Source organism: Myodes glareolus, chromosome 22 (genome assembly GCF_982192425.1).
Source record: "Myodes glareolus chromosome 22, mMyoGla1.1, whole genome shotgun sequence".
Lineage (NCBI taxonomy): Eukaryota > Metazoa > Chordata > Mammalia > Rodentia > Cricetidae > Myodes > Myodes glareolus.
In genome coordinates, this window is record NC_142047.1 from 53966498 (window position 1) to 53986467 (window position 19970).

Genomic DNA, 19970 nt, shown 5'->3' on the forward strand with positions numbered 1-19970 from the left:
CGAGACAGGGTTTCTCTGGAGCTTTGGAGCCCATCCTGCAATGTGCTCTGTAGACCAGGCAGGCCTCTAACTCACAGAGATCCGCCTGCCTCTGTCTCCCGGGTGCTGGGATTAAGTCGTGTGCCACCACTGCCTGGCAGCTGGTGAGATTTCTGTCAACTTGAGATAAACCTACACATATCTGGAAAGGAATCTTAACTGAGTGACCGCCTCTTCCAGACTGGCCTGTGGGCATGTCTGCTGGGATATTTTCTCTACTGCTAATTAATGTAGGAGGATCCACTGTGGGCAGTACTATCTTGGGCAGATGGGCTTAGGCTATATAAAAAGGTAGCTGAATGGGAACCTGAAGAAAAGCTAGTAAACAACTTTTCTCTACAGTTCCTATCTCTGCTTCTGTCCCGACTTCCTTCAATGTGACTGTGACTGGGAAGTGTAAGCCAAATAAACCCTTCCTTCCCTACGGTGTTCTTGGTCACAGTGCTTACCACTACACCAGAAAGTAAGTTTGGACAGGAAGTGTATGTGTTAACAAACCCTTAATAGAGCTGGGTGGTGGTGGCGCATGTCATTAATCCCAGCACTCAGGAGCAGAGGCAGGCGGATCTCTGGGAGTTCGAGGACAGCCTGGTCTACAAGAGCTAGTTCCAAGACAAGCTACAAAACTAAAGAGAAATCCTGTCTCAAAAAACAAAACAAAACAAAACAAATAACCAAAAAAAAACCCCCCAAAACCAAACAAAACAAACCATTAATAGCGTGTTTTAAATAGGAAAAAATTATATGTTGACACATCTTAACTAAATATATTCATAGAATATAAGATGAAGTTTAAACATATAGACACAATAGGAAAGGTTAAACAGGGCCAACAGCATATCTATACTGTAAGAACTTATATTTGAGAGTCCATGAGATGGCTCCTCAGATGAACGAACTTGGCACCAAGCCACCTGAGTTTGAGTCCTAGAATCTATGGTGGAAAGAACTAACCTTCCGACCTCACCCCACCCCCACCCAGTGCTCATGCATATGAACACACACACATACACACACACACACACACACACACACACACACACAGAGACCACACAGACATACCTTAATGCAACGAATTTAAGTCAGGTGTGGTATATCTTTTAATCCCAGCACTCAGAAGGTAGAAACAACTAGATTTCTGTGAGCTGAGGCCAGCCTGGTCTACATAGCGAGCCCCAGGGGGTCAGTTAGAGCTACACAGTGAGACTCTGTCTCCTGTGAGAAAAAGTCCAGGCTGCATGGCTATAAAGAACACTTTAATTACTAAGACTCAGATTAATTAAAAACACTTAAACTGCATAACCAGCTGCTTCTAACCAAACCATCTTACCTTTTCTAGTTCTTGACTATTAATTTCATGTAACCAGCTGAGATGCTCATGGGCTTGCAGGAAATTTGCCAACTGTCCATGCTGAGAAATGGGCTGAGATAATAACTTGCCCCGCTTTCCTTTTTCCAGGTACCAACGAAAGAGAAAGTCTGAAAAATTCTACAGAGAATAGAGTAGAATATCTCAACAGTCAGTAAAGCAGCTTTAAAAACAAAACACTAAGTCCCTTTCAAAGACTTCCAGACATCTTCAAATTTTTATTTTACATTTGTTTATCTGTGTATGTGTGAGTGCGCTTGTGCGTACACATGGATGTGCCATGGCGCACACGTGGAGGTCAGAGGACAACCTGAGGAGCTTGTTCTATCAGTAGTTTCTAGGGATCTAACTCAGGCCATCAGACTTGTAGAATCTTTTAGCAAGTGCTTCCTATATTCTAAGAATATCTGTGTTGGGGCTGAGGAGATGGTTCAGCATTTAAATCACTGGCTGCTCTTACAGAGGAATCAAGTCCAATTTCTAGCACCCACGCGGTGGCTCACAACTGTCTTAATTCCTGGTGACCCAACACATTCTTCTGGCATCCTCTAGCACCAGGCATGCATGTGGTATAGAGACGTAGATGTAGGCAAAACATCCATATACATTTGATTAAAAGGCAAAACAAAACAAAGTATGTGTTCCATACAGTTAGTGTCTGATACACATGGGACAATGCATTCCTATTCCTGAACTCAACCATCTCTCTTGACAACCGTCGGGCCAGCTCAGCAGGGATCCTGTTAGGAAGTACTGATGTGAGGCCTGGAGAGCTGACTCAGCAATGAAGAGCACTTATTGCTCTTGCAGAGGACCTGGATGTGGTTCTCAGAACCACATGATGGCTCACAACCACTAATAACTACAGTTTCAGGGATCTGATGACCTCTTCTGACCTCCTCGGGCACCAGGCATGCATATGTTGCACATATATACACGTACACGCAAAACACTCAAACAGAAAAGAAAATTATTTTCTTTTAATTAAATAACAGAAAGAGAGAGAGAGAGAGAGAGAGAGAGAGAGAGAGAGAGAGAGAGAGAGAAAGAGAGAAGGAAAAAACCCACTGGCATCAGCAGTAATAAAGGGAGACTGGCACCCACTGGCCCTCATGGGAGCAGACTGCCAAATGTCACTATTGGAACTTAGTTACATTAAAACCTGTTTTCAGCTGGGCATAGTGGTTTTACTCCCAGAACTTCAGAGGGAAGGGCAGGTGGATCTCTGTGAGTTCAAAGTTTAATCTACAAAAGTAGTTCTGGGTCAATCAGGAGAGAGTCGATCTTGGAAAACAAAGCAAACCTGTTTTCCTCAGGCACACTGGGCACACCTAAGTCACCGACAGCCACTTATAGCCATGGTTCCCTTCTGGGACAACACAAATATCTCAGTCGTCACATGGCGTTCTATCAACAGCACCAAGAGGCGATATCCTAGAATGCCACCTTAAGATGGAGTTCTATACAGATAACCACATGAGCTAGTGTGCCCAAGTGCAGTCCAGATAAGCCCAAATGTCATCTGCTATGGTCATCCTCATAAGGCACGCACTGAGTGCTGGGAGAATCACTGGGAAGCAGCACTAAACAGTCCCAACTTAGGAACTCTACAGTATGGAGGAGACTTGGTCTCCCAGCTTAGGAACTCTACAGTATGGAGGAGACTTGGTCTCCCAGCTTAGGAACTCTACAGTATGGAGGAGACTTGGTCTCCCAGTTTAGGAACTCTACAGTATGGAGGAGACTTGGTCTCCCAGCTTAGGAACTCGACAGTATGGAGGAAACTTGGTCTCCTAGCTTAGGAACTCTACAGTATGGAGGAGACTTGGTCTCCCAGCTTAGGAACTCTACAGTATGGAGGAGACTTGGTCTCCCAGCTTAGGAACTCTACAGTATGGAGGAGACTTGGTCTCCCAGTTTAGGAACTCTACAGTATGGAGGAGACTTGGTCTCCCAGCTTAGGAACTCGACAGTATGGAGGAAACTTGGTCTCCTAGCTTAGGAACTCTACAGTATGGAGGAGACTTGGTCTCCCAGCTTAGGAACTCTACAGTATGGAGGAGACTTGGTCTCCCAGCTTAGGAACTCGACAGTATGGAGGAGACTTGGTCTCCTAGCTTAGGAACTCGACAGGATTGAGGAGACTTGCCCAAGACAAAAAGCGCATCTCTTTCTAGTCTCATATTTTCAAGCATCTAAAATTCAAGTACAATATTACATGTAATAAGCAGAAAAGCCTCATTCACAATATAAAAAGCAGGCAGCTGAAGCCAATCGGAGAATGAGCAAACTGTGATATCTTAACAGGACTGAGAGCACAACAGGACTCCAAAGTAATTAGTAAGCACATTAAAGAAAAAGGAAAAAAGTCAGGTTGTAATGGCACATGCCTTTAATCCCACACTTTGGAGACAAAAGCAGGCAGATCTCTATGAGTCTGAAGCCAGCCTGGTCCACAAAGTGAGTTCCAGGACAGCTGAGGCTATACAGAGAAACCCTGTCTCAAAAGAAAAAAAAAAATCAAAAAAAAAAAAAGGTGTGAAACTAGAAGAGAAAAAAAGAGAAAACAAAAAAAGAAAAAAGAAAACGAAAAAAAGAAAGAAAAGTGCAAAACTATAGAAAACGTCAACAGACAAGAATCCATAATAATAATTTTTTAAAGTCATGCCAATCAAAAGCACCAGGCACTACTATACAACACATATTGCACCATCTAACACACAGGCCCTGTCACACAGACTCTGTAATGACATCAGCACAAACACAGCTGCAGACTCTTCAGCAACACAGTGTGCTTGAGAGCATGCGCTCAGACAGGTTCCCTCTGGGAGCTGCAGCTGCACTGTGAGGGATCTGGAGCAGTGTCTGAATTTTATATAAAACTCCTTCGCTAGTAGACGGACAAGGCTTTTACAAGGTTAACTCATGGGATAAACTTGCTACATAAGGAACAATCTAAGTCACGCTGACAGCAGGGAAACAGGTATCTGTCTACAACAGCAGGAAGCTGCATGAGCGCTCTACAGGCGTTCTCTCTTGCTGTGAGCACGAGTTCAAGGGTCAAGCACTCATGTCCCTGCTCCTGTGAGGTCTTACACTTTAAGGAGAGAATAGAATTTAAAGTTAGCCAGGCCTGGTAGCTGGTGCCTGTAACTTTAGCACTTGCGAGGCTATGCTAGACTTGAGTTCCACACCAGACTGGTCCCCAGACTGAGAGTATATCTTAAAAACAAAACAAAGCCCCCAAGTGAAAATTTATAGTTCTCAAAGGCCAGGAAACCTCTCAGTGTCTATGTGGTAGTCTGAATGGAATTGCCCCCTCCAGTTTTGGGCATTTGGACAGGTGGTCTCCCATCAGTGCAGTTTGGGTAGGTCTAGGAGGTATGGCCTTGCTGAAGGAAATATGCCACTGGGGTGGGCTTTGAGAATTTAAAGACACACACGTTTCTATTCTCTCGGCTTGTGGGTCCAGATGTGAGCCCTCCGCTTTCCATGGCCATGCATTTGTTCTAGCATCACAGACTAGAACCTCTAGAACCTGAGACGCAGACAAGCTCTTCTCTAAGCTGCCTTGGTAACGGTGTTTTATCACAGAGATAGAAAACTGATGAATTTACATGAGGAAGTGTGTGCTCAAACACCATGTAACAAGCCGACCTGCCATTTTCCCGTCTGAATCATTCTTCACCTCAGAGCCACAGCGGCATGCTGCAGAGGGAAAGCCTTAGACGGTGTGATAGGCTACAACCCCAACACACACCAGTGTGGTTACCTGGTCAGCGAACTGGGTCATGTAGCGCTGGAGTCGGGCCTGGTTGTCCGTCTGTTCACACATCTGTACCAGGATATCAAAGTCACAGTACTTCTCTGCCAGGGAAGCTGCCCATGGGTACTGGCCTAGTGTGACTTCAGGAGGAAGAACAAGTGGTACAGCAGAAATGTCCGTCACTGATCCACCCAAACTCTCCACCGCTGCCTCCCAGGTGAGCCCTCCGTTACCCACTAGAACAAAGCTTCCTGAATTTGGCTAGGAAAGAAAATTGCTTTCTGCCCAACAGCCACACTGTGCCACCTGTGCCCTCACCAGCTACGACCAGGCTCTGTTCTTTAATAATAAAGCCAGTTATTCAGGTGAAGGTCCGAGGGGCTGAGTTTGTTTTTTTTGACTCAGAAAATGCCACCAAGCCCAGCATGCTGAACTCAATGACTAAGGGCATCACCACAGCTTAATTTACTGGTTTTTTTCCCAATCAATTGAGCCTCCTATGATATCTGTACCAGAATCAGTAATTTTAAAAAGCTAGATGACGTGAATACAGTCCAAGTGTGCCTGTCTTATTCCTCAGGTAGATTAACTCTGCACGAACTGAATTGTGCACGCTCTCCAACCTCCACCTGTCTTGCAGCCCACACATTTCTAACTGCAGACACTCACGGAGGGGAGAGAGCAGCTCCGATCTTCTCTGCAGATATTCCACTTCCAGACTGCTGTATCTTTCCTGGTCCGTGGATTTCTCTAGCGACTTCAGCTGGGAAACGTAACTGTCCAGGAAGCAGTCAATCAGTGCCACCAGCTGCTCCATTACAACGCTGCGGAGGCTGCTATCAGCTTGAGGGTACACCATCTGCAGGATGATCCCATGCTGGCGCATGATGACTGTACGGATGCCGGACGGACCGCTCGTAGCTGTAAAGTGCGCAAAGTAACTTCCTAAGAAAGGGTCCATGACAGTAGGGGAGAAGACCAACTACCTAAAATTAGGCTACCTCAGTACTCTAGGAAGACACAGCAGTGTTCAGGTGATAACTGCTCGTGCCCTGGTTGAACCCCATCTTTCTTCTCAGTGGAGATTTCCGTTAACACAGGTCCACGGGATCCTTCTGCCTCCTCAATTCCTTTAATGCTAGTCCACTTACTCCATGACTTGAACATAAAATGGAGCCTATTCCTCCAAAGCCAGCACCTGTTTCTATGAAGGACTTGGTACTAAAACCTAACAGATGCATCATAAACCCCACTGATGAAGAAATAACAGGTGGGATCAATAAATACACCAAAGGGACCCAGTGAGTCTAGAGGTGTCACGTGAACTGTTGAAGCACCCCACTCACAAGCCTGCCCCGGGGCACAGCACAGCACAGCACCTCCCAGGCCAGCCCGACACGAGCATGTTCTGAACGGCCGTCACCACTCTAGCACAGTACCTGTCCACGGCACATACTCCGGTTCCTCCCCCAGCGGTTCTTCCCGACTGTACATGGAGCTTCTGTTTAGGCGGTAGTGAGTGGCAGCCTGCAGCATGTCCTGGGAGAAGGAAATGCACCGTCAGGCACTGAAAGCCACAGCCTGCTGCTAAGGCCAGAATTCAGTCCATTTCCTTCTGTGGGAGGCTGTGTCTAAGAAGACCTACAATACCAGCCTACAAGTAAGAAAAGCGCTAAGCGCTTGTGGATCCAGCCTTCAAAGTTTGGTTTTATTCCACAAATTTAACTTCATTTTGGAAAACTATAACCAAAGCAGAAAGTTAAAAGAGAGAGAGAGAGAGAGAGCGCACTGTAAAGTCTAATAGGTAAAACTGAATGAAATCCCTTAGTTAATAATTTCATAAACAAATTTTGAATAATTAAAAAACAGAAAGCAGATGTAGTAATATGTGCTTGTCCCTGGTAACTGGAAGGCTGAGGTTGAAACAGGAGTTCAAGGCGAGAGAAATGAAAAGATTTTGATAGCTCTGTTAACAAGCACCGATACCAGAAAGTCAAGATTATAGAAACTTATAAACTTACTAGTATGCACAAAGGGAATACTCAAAAATCCTCACTAGGTCAAGCAACACAGCGGCATAAGAAAACCACTCTCTTGTCCCTCCCTATGTTGGACCGTGGTTTGCTGACACCACTGTCACGGTGTGGTACCTTGAGGACTGTGTTAACGTGGATCGCCACCTCTGCCCACTCCTGAGAGTCCAACGCGACATCACGCAGAACTTGTTCCTCATGCTCCAGCAGGCACTCGCAGATCGTGTCCACCTGGGACACCTGAGGGCAGACAGAGCCACAGTCGTCAGCCTCTCAGGGACAGGGACCTTCCCATCATGCAACAGACAGTAACAGACCCAACAATAATGAAAGTAAACATAAACCAGGAAAGTCTGACATTTTATAGTCATTGTCGTTAGAAAATAAAAACGCTGCACGCTCTTACCCTCAGTCTTCAGCAGTAGCAAAGACAGCTCCCATGCTGTGCCAACACAGCCTATCTCTGAGTAGTCAGTACTATTTTATGAAGCCTTGAATAGTCCCATGCCAAAGTGAGTTAACGGTAAAGTGGGGCTGCATCCTCAGAACCAGGCCCATTGTCTTTTACTTTCTACAAGGGTTACAATGGCAAAATTCTCACTCCATGGCGAGCTGAACAACCATCTCTTAAAATACTAGCACCCTTCAAGAATATGACATTGCTACTTGCAAGTGGACAGGAGAAAGCAGCGCTCCAGAAGGTCACTGGGATATAGGTAGCCGCACAAAAGCTTGACTTGGGTCAGTGAGATGACTCGGCAGGTAAAGGAGCCTCCTGTCATGCCATATGACAAGCTTGACCCCTGGGACATACATGGTGGAAGGACAGAACTCCTGAAAGTTGTCCTCTAACTTCCACATGTGTGCCATTATGTGTCGTGTGCATGTACACACGAATAACTTTTTTTTTTAAAGAATCTGATCTATGACAAAGGGAAACCACCACTGTCCTAGAGAACAGCTACCCCGACCCTCTTCCCGCAGTGCCCCAAGTCTTCATCCCAGCAGCAAGCTTGAAGCCTGGGAGCCACTGAACAAGAACAGCGTCCTGTGCTAGACAAGGGAGCTGGAGAGACACGGGAAATGGGGAGCCCCTTTCTCAGTCAACTATTGCCCCCTGACAGGGCGAACAGTAAACAAGAGACATGGAGTAGTAGTGTTCATAAAGCAGGGAGCCCAAGGCAACATTTCAAAGAGATCCTTAACACTCTGGTTTGCCAGGGATGTCCACCCGTGGGATAGTGCAACGAAGACACAGGAAGACAAGAATGAGGGTCTGACCTCTCGGAAGAAAACGTCGGCAGGAGTCAGGCTGGACGGGACCTCACACTCCCTCTTGTGCAGGGCAAGCAGGATAGCTGCATTCACCAGCTCAGGCAGCCGAGAGTGGTGGTTTTTGAGCGTGATCGCAGCTGACAGCTTTTCTGCATGTTCACAGAGCAGCAGGCGGGTCGTCATGGGTGTCCCTCTGATTGGATAAGAGCTGAGACGTCTAAACAAACCCACCTCACCAAAAAAAGGGGGGAAAAAAAAGAGAGAAAAATATAAGCGCCTGTTCTCAGAAAGCACTCACAGAAAATGTGGCCACATTCTTCTAGGAGCTTCCCTGCCACAGCTCACCTCTGGTTGCCATTGTTCCCAGTGTGTACTAGGTATACTCATGCAGTATCCACGCAGGAAACACAAAGGTTCTTGTCAGAGTTGCCTCACCATTCCTATCCACAGCTGCCATATTTTTCAAACTACTCTTTAAATATCATAATGATCAAATGGCTTTTCTGATTTGTATCAGTGACCTATTCTGGAATACAGATCTTTGGGAAATGCAAACTTGGTTTTTTGCTTGTTTTGTTTTTCAAGACAGGGTTTTCTCTGTTGTAGCTTTGGCTGTCCTGGAACTAGCTCTGTAGACCAGGCTGGCCTTGAACTCACCGAGGTCCACCTGCCTCTGCCTCCCAATTGCTGGGATTAAAGGCGTGTGCACCACTACTGTTGGGCCCAGCTTACTCTTACAGTAAAAGTTACTGTTCCATGATTTGAATTCGCTCACAGGGTCCTCTGTGAGAGTAGTCCCCAGGGAGTGCTCAGGGAGCACTTTGAGTGCAGCTGCAGCTGTGCACTAAGACCATCCCAGGCACATACCAGGGACCATAGCTACAGAGTCATCACCACATTCCACTCCATTCAAAACGTCAGAATGGTTGCAAAAACCAAAGTACTTTTTAGAGCACTTGGCTGTGTGTGCATCTCGGTTATGAAGGCAAGCAATGCCCGCTCAGAGACAAAGTCATGGAGATGAGCTGGGCACAGCTCTTTCCTTTGGATCTCTGTTTGAGGTCAGCCTGATCTACACAGTGAATTCCAGGCTACATAGATTCATACAGTGAGACCCTCTATTAAAAAAAGAAAACTCTGTGAGTTCAAGGCCAGCCTGGTCTACAGAGCAAGTTCCAGGATAGGCTCCAAAGCTACACAAAGAAACCCAGTCTCGAATAAACCAACCCCCCTTCAAGCCCCGGAGAAGAAAAGGCAAACACAAAAGGCAGCACAGGATCAGGTCTGCACATACAGCTAGAGCTGTTGGTAGCTGAGACTCCATCAAGGCCCCCAACCTGCTGTGTGTCACACCCTGGTAGTCTGGTTTTAATAAGAGGTATGTCCACACGTTTTACTAGCTTTCAGCACACAGATTTTCAGTGTGACTTTGCCCTCCACACATCTTAAGACGATAGTTCCTTGAGCCCTTCCACCTAGTCAAGGTCCTCCTGACAACACGGAACCAATGAACAAAAGATTTTTTTTGTTTGTTTGTTTTTCGACACAGGGTTTCTCTCTAACTTTGGAGCCTGTCCTGGAACTAGCTCTTGCAGACCAGGCTGGCCTGAAACTCACAGAGATCTACCTGACTCTGCCTCGAGTGCTGGGATTAAAGGCGTGCGCCACTACCACCCAGCGTCTACGTTTTTACAGAAAAGAAAAGCTGTTTAAGATTGTACAAATTGCTGTTTTTGGGCTGGTGAGCTAGGTCAGTGGGTAACGGCACTAGCCAACAAATCTGACACCTGAGTGTGATCCCCAGAAAGAAAGAACTCCCGAAATTTGTCCTTTGACATGCACATGTGGGCCCTAGCCCTGGAACTGCTTCCTTCTGCATCAGTGCATAATCCAGGCCCCTCCTAGGAAATACCCAAGAGGGCAGGGCATCTCACTGGGCTACAATGCCAGGCTCACCCCTTAGCCTATGCTGACACTTACTTGGTGAAGGAAGTCCACCAAGAGACAGTGGGCTTTCATCTTGTCCTCAAGCTGGTGCAGAATTATCAGTGATGTGTTGCTCAATCCTGGGGCCTCTGTCAGAACACAGCACACAGAAGAAGCACAAAGCGATTTTCAGAACAGTAGCTACTAGAAAGCGACAAGCTAAGAGGATCTGAAGGGAACAGAGCACCAATCCTTTAAAACATTAATTTAGAGCACTCAAGGAGTCTTAGAATTGGATCTATAACTCAGTGGGGGCTCACATTTGTAATCTCACTTCTCGGTAAATTAAGGCAGGAGAATGCTGAGTTCAAGGCTAGCCTGGTAAGTTCTAGAGACACCCTACACTACAAAAGGAGACCTTGCCTCAAAAGAGTTTTTAAATGCAGAGGAAAACCTAGCCAGGCAGATACTGTACTTACTCAAAACAAAAAGTATGCCCTGGTTTAGCCACTGTATGGTTTGGCTCCAAGAAAAAAAAAAGAAAAGAAAAAGCAAACTCCCTATATCCCTAGTGCAGAAACTTGTACCTGAGACACTGTCTGGTAACTGGAAATGCAGAGCAGCCTAAAGGGGTAGTCACCTGGGACAGGCAGGCGGATGTGAGATATTCACTTCTGAATACCAAGGATTTCTCTAACACTTGGGAGGTCCTACTAGCCAAATGCACGGAATATGCCAAAACTGTTTACTTTGAAGCAAGTGAGTGCCAAATGCCTATCAACACCATTGCGATGGCTATTTTTGACTTCATGTAGAATTAAGTAAAAACCCAAGCCACTGTGAGGGATTTTTATTTAACTGGATCATTTGAGACAGGGAGGAAGATCCACTTTAAATCATTTGAAGTCAGAAAACCCACACCCTCCCATGGCAGCCTAAGGACAAGGAGAAAGGCGCCTTTGCTCTTTGCCTGCCTGCTCTCGCTCGCAACGGCAGAGCGCTCCTTCACGGCGTTAGAGCCTGCTTACTTGGGATTCCGAGGCATCCAATCTCGTGGACTGAACAACTACTGACTTCTTGGACTTTCTGTCAGTAGACAGTCACTGTTGGACTAGCCGGCCCACTGCCTATAAGCCATTCTAATAAATTCCCTTTAAAGATCCCTATTCTACCAGTTCTCTTCCTGACTAACACACCCACCCAGTTCTCTCAGAAATGAAATGGTGAGAATCAGGAGGACTTGTTTCAGTGTTTCCATGTCCTCTCAGACGCTCCTCTAATTGACAAATAGGGCCATGTCCTAGCCTTCTCAGATGTGCCATAGGGAAGGTTACCTGCAATTGCTTGAGAAAATAAAGATTGCGCCGCGTGATCAAGGAGCGCAGAAGCAGCATTCCCCTCTCCCACCATAAAGCACCTGTCAGCTGACCTTGGGGGACTGACTCCGCCCACCGCGGGTCTGAGGCTGGGTAGTCATCCACCAGGTCCATGCTGATCTGAGTCACAGCCTTGTCTAACTCAGCGTCCGAATTCAAGTCAGTGTGAGAGGAAAAGAACTCATCAGCCATCATCTGAGCACGGCCCAAGTCTTTCCTGCAGGAAAACGAGAATGCAAAGTACAGCAGAGGCAAACAGTCCCAAACTTGCCACAGAAAAGTTAACTGTGAGGTTAAAATCCATGCATGGGCTTTAGCCCAAAGGAATGGCCTCAAGACTTACCTCATTCCATAGAAGAAAGCTGCTGTGTGGCTGTGAATTCATCAATACACTGAACGTTCTAACGGGTGAGGCACTAGATAACGGCTAAGACTGAAACCAGCCCTAGTAAAGCCTAGGCCACAGTGTCAGGAGTCAGACCACTGAACAAGTGAAGGCACATGCGCCGGCCAGTACTCAGCAGCCACGATGGTTTATGTTACTAACCTGAGGTCTAGAATCACCTTTATGACAAATCTCTGAATTTTCCTAGTTTGAGGTAAAGGCTCAACTGCCAGACTGAATAAAAAGGTGAAATCGGGCTGTGGCAGCTTCCTGATTGCTCCTGCTGCCATGTGTCTCCCCAATGATACAAAGATCCCCGAAAGCTAAGCTACAACAAAAGCCCTTCCTTTCCTAAGCTGCTTCTTGTCAGCTATCTGGTCACAGCAAAGAGAAAAGTAACTAAAAGACCACTAAGCACAGGGAAGGCAGCCAACCCATCAGAGGGCAGGGAGAGCTCTCTGGGGGAAGAAGCCACAGGAGTGGGGGGTGGGGTAAGGAGAATAAAGTGGGAACGGTCACCCACTGAGCATGCCCTGCTGGTCAGCAAGGAAGCTACAGCAGACATGGAAAACAGGTCTTCTAGGAAAAGGAGTCTTGGAAAAAACCAGAGCAACAGCCTGAAGGACAGTGAGCCCCTAAAAAAGAGGACTCTTCTAAACTGGGCCGACACGAGAAAATAACCAGGTACGAATGAGGCCAAGAGGAAGGTAATGTAGCCCACACTCAGAAGGAACGAACAGGTCAAAAGGCCCAGCCCTGCAGACTGCGGTGTAAGGACTGCACAGACACTGGGAGAGGCTGAGTGAGCATCGTGGAGATGCAAACAGGGAAGGAGCACCAGCCAGCCCAGCAGTGGCCACGGCTGTTAAGATGAACAGCAAGGAGAGGCATGAAAGTCCCCTAGAACCTCCAGGGGCTGCATGGCCCTACTGACTCTGTAATGTTGGACAGGAGTCCTATAAGCCATAGAGCTTGTGGTAATTTGTTTTGGTAGCAACAAGAAATCAAAATAGACTCCAGTTGCTGGCCGCATTATCATGTACACTTAACAGACTGTCACTGAAGAGAAATACGTGCAAGACGAAGTAACCCAAATCTTTCTAGGAAGACTGAACCATGCAACAGAACAAGGTCATAAAGCATAATGCACTGTTTAGTGGCGCCCCCACCTGGGCAGGACAGGGAGTGCAGCAGATCATTGGCAAGGCAGTCAGACAAGTTTAGATCCTAATACTATATACTTCAGGGAATGAGCTGCCACCCAGCGCCACCTGAGTGGGAGGGCAGGTCAGGACCTGAGAACTTGTCAGCAGAGGCAGTAAATGCTTTAAAAAAAATACTTATTTCAAAACCAAGACACGCTAGGCAAACTGGATCCTTCATTCTTCTCAACCAGGCACAAAGGAAGAAACAGGGCCAGATCAGTGACCGTCCTGCCAAAGCCTCATAGCTCTGGGAAGAGGCAGACTTGGTCACAAGTGTCTATTCAACTGTGAAACAACTCTGCTGATGAAGGAAAATGTGTAAGTTCCATCAGGCATGCTGATAATAAATGGAAATGTGAACCTGAGCCCAGAACACCTCTGCTGCAGGCGCATGCCCACAGTACCTAGGACCCCTCTGCTGCAGGTTCACACCCACAGTACTTAGGACCCCTCTGCTGCAGGTTCACGCCCACAGTACTTAGGACCCCTCTGCTGCAGGTTCACACCCACAGTACCTAGGACCCCTCTGCTGCAGGTTCATGTGCCCACAGTACCTAGGACCCCTCTGCTGCAGGTTCACGCCCACAGTACTTAGGACCCCTCTGCTGCAGGTTCACGCCCACAGTACTTAGGACCCCTCTGCTGCAGGTTCATGTGCCCACAGTACCTAGGACCCCTCTGCTGCAGGTTCACGCCCACAGTACTTAGGATACCTCTGCTGCAGTTGCATGCCCACAATACCTAGCCCTCACAGTTCTAAGGGTGCTGTGCCTCTAGTACATTAGGAATCCTGCATTCCACAAACAACCCAGACAGCCAGTGAGACAGTGGAGTGGACAGGATGCTGTGCAGTTAGGGTCCAGAGGCTCTCTGGACAGGTGGTAACTCATCTGCTAAAGGTAAAGACACATGGTCAAGACAAAAATGGCTGAAGTGATCTTGAAGCGTTAACAGCCAGGCTGAAGCTGGAAACATAGTCTTTACAACAGGCTGAAGGATACATGGACAAGACCTGATCAATAATTACAGACGTTGTTTTTCCCAAACTGTCAAGAACAAAACATTTGTATTTGTATTTGCATTTTCTAAATAAATTAAAATGAAAACCAAACAATACTAGGTTAAAAAAAAAAAAAAGACAATACTTAAAAGCTCTATGTTATGTTTGACTCGGGGCATTTGACAATGTTTGGAGACAAGGTGGTTGTAACAAGCAGGGGGAAGGGCCATTGGCTTCCTGTGGGAAGAGGCCAGGGCTACTGCTTTGCAGCCTGCAAGTCATCAGATGCCCACAAATGGTTACCTGTCTCAAATGTCAACGCAGCGATCAGAAGCTACAGGAAGCAAAGAGTTGGCCAGCCAAGGCCCGAGAAATATGAGATGCCCAGGCACAACACAGCCAGACTGGAATCTGGCCACAATGAGAGCCCAGTTGTGACTTGGCCAACTGCCACCTGACCTGACCTCCAACAGCCAAACTGCAGAATCTGAGCTTGGCTGAGCAACCACTAGGTTCTGTGGTCACTGAACCTCAGCTAAGGGGTAGGCTCTACTTCTTTCATAGCACCCATATGACTCTGTCTGCAACTTACTTGCTCTGATGTGTTAAAAAGACATTTTGTCCTCCGTCTTTAGGACTGCTAGTTTTAATGGTCACTGCTTCCTGGGGAGGCTGTTAGATCTGATGCTCCCAATCTACGTAGGGTGGGGCCTCTTGCAACTGCCAGATTCAGAAAATCAACTAGCTCTTACTACCCACCAACGCACAGTAAGCATCAGTAAAACCACACATAAGGTGAGCTGTGATTTTAAAATGTGCTATGCCTGCTGAGCATAACGGTCAGGCCTAAAATTCCCATGCAAGAGGACCAGTTTGGTTTACAATGCAACTCTGTGTGTGTGTGTGTGTGTGTGTGTGTGTGTGTGTGTGTCTGTGCGCATCTGCGAATGGTGGCGGGGGGGTTAGCTGTTTAGGAGCACTTGCTGCTCTTGCAGAGGACCTGGATTGGGTTCCCACCACTCATATTTCCCATATCAGGAGCCTTACAATTACCTGTAAAACCAGCTCTAGGGAATCTGATGCCCTTTTATGGATTCTATGAATGCCACCCCCCCAACAAATATATCTATATCTATACATAGATGTACAGATATATATATAGATATAGATCTATTTCTTTTGGTTTTTCGAGACAAGGTTTCTCTCTGTAACAGCCCTAGCTATCCTGAAACTCACTTTGTAGACCAGGCTGGCCTTGAATTTAGAGAACTGCCTACCTCTGCCTTCTGAGTGCTGAGATTAAAGTCGCATACCACCACCACTTGGCTAATTCATACTCTTTATTTTTGTTTGTTGTTTTTTTGAGACAGAAACTCTCCAGGTAGCTTTGGAGACTGTCCTGGAATTTGCTCTGTAGGTTAGGCTGTCCTTGAACTCACAGAAATCCATCTGTTTCTGTCTCCCTAGTGCTGCGATTAAAGGCGTGAGCCACCACCAGCCACCACCACCCAGCTCTAAAACAGGTCTTAAAACAACAGGACTGTGCTATACCTGCAGTACTGTAGGAATGCAGCCTTAAGTAGTTTTGTCTTATCTTCATGGGCTACAGTTTCATTTTTTGTTGTGGTCTCAAAAACCATACTCTACAAAACAAAACAGAAAACAAGCTATTGCTTTCAAGGGATGGGCACAGGAACAGTTGTACATGTTAAAGAAAGTGTACACCACACTCACAGATCTGCTGGCCCTACAGAAAAGGCAGGTAACTCAGGACAACGGTCCCAAGTGTCCCGACGCTTATCACAATAAGCATTAAGCACACGGGGAATGGCACAGCTAAGCAGAACTCAGGAAAACTAGATGAGATGGACTAGCACAAAACAAAGTCAGGAGCAGCAGCAGCACTGATCTAGAACATGATCACAAGCAAGAGTTCAAATACATTACACTGTAGAAACTGCCAAGTCGATTTCCTTGGTTTAAAATAAATTATTTTTTATTTAAGTGTGTGAGTGACTGCATATATATACGTGCACACATGTGTTGTGTGTGCTGTCCCCAGGGGTAGAAGAGGGTATAGGATCTCCTAGGACTGGAGTAACAGATGGTTGTGGGTGCTGGAGCAACAAATGTTCTTAATGGTTTATCCTTCTCTCTAGGCTGTGTTTGAGACAGGGTCTTACTATGCAGCCTGGGCTGGCCTAGAAAACTCTACGTAGATCAGGCTGACCTCTAATTCAGAGATCCACCTGCCTCTACCTCTCAAGTGCTGGAATTCCAACCAGCTTCTTTCACTTCAATTTTTAACTACAAAAACGGTCTACACAAAGACTACTCATGGCAACACATGTCTGGTAACACAGTGCTGGAAGACTGAGGCAAGAGGATTAGCCTGAGCTACATAGTAAAACTCTGTCAACAGACAATAGAGGATTAGCCTGAGCTACATAATAAAACTCTGTCAACAGACAATAGAGGATTAGCCTGAGCTACATAGTAAAACTCTGTCAACAGACAATAGACAAGCCAGTGTCTTATGATTAACAAAACCAAATATGTGAATCTGTCATGTATTTCAGTAGAAGATACTTGTATTTTAGCCTTCTGTAACTGAATTTTTTTTTTCTGTTTAAAAACCCCAAACTTACAGATAAAGTTACCTCAGGTTTCAAGATAATAGAAAGGTGATTGCTTTTGTTTTTTATTTTATTTCTCTGTGTAATGACAGCTCTGGCTGTCCTGGAACTCATTCTGTAGACCAGGCTGGACTTGAACTCAAAGGAATCTAGCTGCCTGCCTCTGCCACCCAAGTGCTGGGACTAAAGATGTGCACTACCACACCTGGTGAAAGTTGATTTCTTATTTATTTATTTTTAATCTCATCAAGCCTCTCAGAATTCATCTGCCGAGGTCACCGAGATGTCTCAGTGAATAAAGACATTTGCTGAGCGAGTTTGACAACCTGAGTTTGATCCCCAGAGCCCTGTAAGGTGGCATTCGGGTCTGCCTAGCACAGCTGGGACAGGTCCTTGTGGATAGTGACCACAGGAAAGACTACCCCAGCAGGCACCTTCCAAAGCTGCTGGACAGTGTGAGCAACAATCAACTCAGCAAATAAAATCGATGCTGCCAAAGTTCCAAGAATCACCAGATGTATACTGTGTAGAAGGTCACTGGTGCTTCCCGGAAGGGCCCGTTCCAGCACTCATCTGCCACCCACTCCGCAGCAAGGCGAAGGAGAGGGGGGCACATATAAGTTGTTCCAAGCCTTGTTCTGAGACTGGTGACCCGGAGACAGCAGCACATCCACTCGGCTCAGAGATGCAGAGGAAAACACAGAAGGGACTGAGACAATGAGCAGCGGTTCTGGGAAAAAGGACAGAGCTAATCTCATCCCAGCCTTTCTAACCTGACTGCCCTGTCTGGTATGAAATGCAGCAAATGTTAAGTGATTTTACCTCATTGCCTCGTCCACCAACTGAAGAGGCCAAAGACTCTTCCAGGTCCTCTGCTAATAGGGACACACTTTCCCTTGGAGTGACAGACACCAGGCCACTGTTCCTAGAAAAAAGGATTGGAACACCGCCACAGGAGCCAGCGCCCAAAATGCCATCTCCTGAGAAAAAAATGCACAAAGGTTGCATAGAACAATTTCTCAGATTTCCGATGACCTGCATCCTTTTACCTTTATGACACCTAAAATTAAAATGCTACGGCATAAATGAATTTAATTTGTTCTTACTTTCTTTGTGGAGACAGCCTTACTATGCTGACCGGGCTGGTTTAGGCTGGTAGTTTTGTGCCTTCACCTGCCTCAGCCCCTAGAGTTTATGTTCTACTTTGGCCTCAGCTTTTAAATTGTAAAAATGTCAGGATCCTGTTGCTTCTCAATAAAGCAGACTGTCTTTCCATGTTAAAGACAAGAAAAACTGGGCTGGAGATGACTCAGCAATTAAAGCACTTGCTACCTCCGCAAGAGAGTTCAGTTCTCCCCCCACCCCACTCCCAAGACAGGGTTTCTCTGTGGCTTTTTAGCCTGTCCTGAAACTAGCTCTTGTAGACCAGGCTGGCCTCAAACTCTGAAAGATCCGCCTGCCTCTGCCTCCCGAGAGTTCTTAGTGGCCTCACTGGGAGGCTCACAACCTCCTAAAACTCTACAGGAGACTACACCCTCTTCTGGCCTCCACTGGTACCCTTGTACCTACATAAATAAAAGTCTAAAAAACAAAAACAAAACAACAAACACCCCCAAAACAAAACCACAAAACTTGTCGTTGCAAGAGAACAGTGAGCAAAATCCATCCTCAATCCCTCCAAATTCTTTGTTCTATAAAACCCAGAATGGCAGCATCTCCACCCTGTGGCATCCTCTTGCTTCTTGCCTAATGGTCTTTCTCTACAAGGTCAATCCAGGCAGTAGCCAGCCTACTCTGGTCTCTCTGTGTGGACTACCACCTAGGTTCCATCTGTGGCCTGGCCCAGGCCCTGTCCTGTAGGACTATATGCTTGTCAGCAACTACTTGGCTGGTCTGTATTGCAGGCCAGCCCCAAGGAGTTTTCCCGCTGGGGGACTGGACAAACCAGCTTAAGAACGCTAACCCAGCCTGAGCCACTCTCCCAAACCAAGATGAGCACTGACTTCTCTCGAGGTAGCTCTTGCCTTCTTGTCCCTTCTGGGGAACCTTTTTTTGGGGGGGAGGGGGTACTAATTTTGCCTATAAAGATAACAGTTTGTGAATTCTACCCACCCTTGGGTATTCAGTATGACTGTGAATTCAGCTACTGCCAACAGTATTAATATTTCTAACGGGCAAGTAGCAAACCAGAGGCAAAAGGAACAGTAAAAAAACTAAAGAATGGCTAATGAGCTGGCCAAAGTGCTTGGATTTAAGGATCACTTATTGAAGACTGTGTAACACTGGTAGGTGGATAGGCATGCATAAGAGAAAAACAGAGTCCAGAAAGACACCACATGCATAGGAGTAACTGAATTCTGACAAAGGTGAAAACATAACTTTTCATCTAAAGCAGCCATCCATGTACCTTGTGCATCAAAGACAATTTTCTCCTGAGGAAGAGAAAACTTCCCAGTCCCCGGGGAGCACACAAAGACAGCATTGTCCATATAAAGATAGGCCATCTGGCTTGAAAAGTTTGGCACCATCAATCGACATGGAATCAAGTCTTCAGACTGAAAGGTAAATTTAGAATTATAGTTTATAAGAATCAAGACAAAAATATTTGTATGATTTTTGCAACTACATTTATATGACACCATTCCACAAAAAATGTTAAAATTCTCAGTCACTGAATATCCTTGTGAAAGTCTACACAAGACGATTCACAAAGACAGGAGAGGGTTACAGTCACTGCTGGGCCTGGATATTGGTGTCCTGGAATCTAGGAATTTAGCTGACTGCTAAATGTGTGAACATGTGGAGTCTTGGGAAGACTCTGCTGAGAATTAGCCAGGTGGTGGTGGTGCACGCCTTTAATTCCAGCATTTGGGAGGCAGAGGCAGAGTTTGAGGCCAGGCTGGTCTACAGAACTAGTTCCAGGACAGCCAGGGCTGTTACACAAAGAAACCTTGTCTTTG

At 46.3% G+C, this 19970-nt stretch overlaps 1 protein-coding gene across 1 annotated transcript in view; it reads right to left on the reverse strand.

The window, feature by feature from the left end:
• The window catches only part of Nup133 (nucleoporin 133), a 42730-nt gene that overhangs the window by 9139 nt on the left and 13621 nt on the right, over nt 1-19970 (reverse strand). Inside the window, exons 10-20 of the mRNA XM_048450225.3 lie at nt 19418-19565; nt 17833-17990; nt 15926-16017; nt 11838-12001; nt 10463-10557; nt 8489-8713; nt 7325-7447; nt 6614-6713; nt 5844-6095; nt 5181-5314; nt 1370-1528 (exon numbers count right to left, since the gene is read on the reverse strand). Of these exons, the coding sequence (XP_048306182.3) occupies nt 1370-1528; nt 5181-5314; nt 5844-6095; nt 6614-6713; nt 7325-7447; nt 8489-8713; nt 10463-10557; nt 11838-12001; nt 15926-16017; nt 17833-17990; nt 19418-19565 (1650 nt within the window). The remainder of the gene's footprint in view (nt 1-1369; nt 1529-5180; nt 5315-5843; nt 6096-6613; nt 6714-7324; nt 7448-8488; nt 8714-10462; nt 10558-11837; nt 12002-15925; nt 16018-17832; nt 17991-19417; nt 19566-19970) is intronic.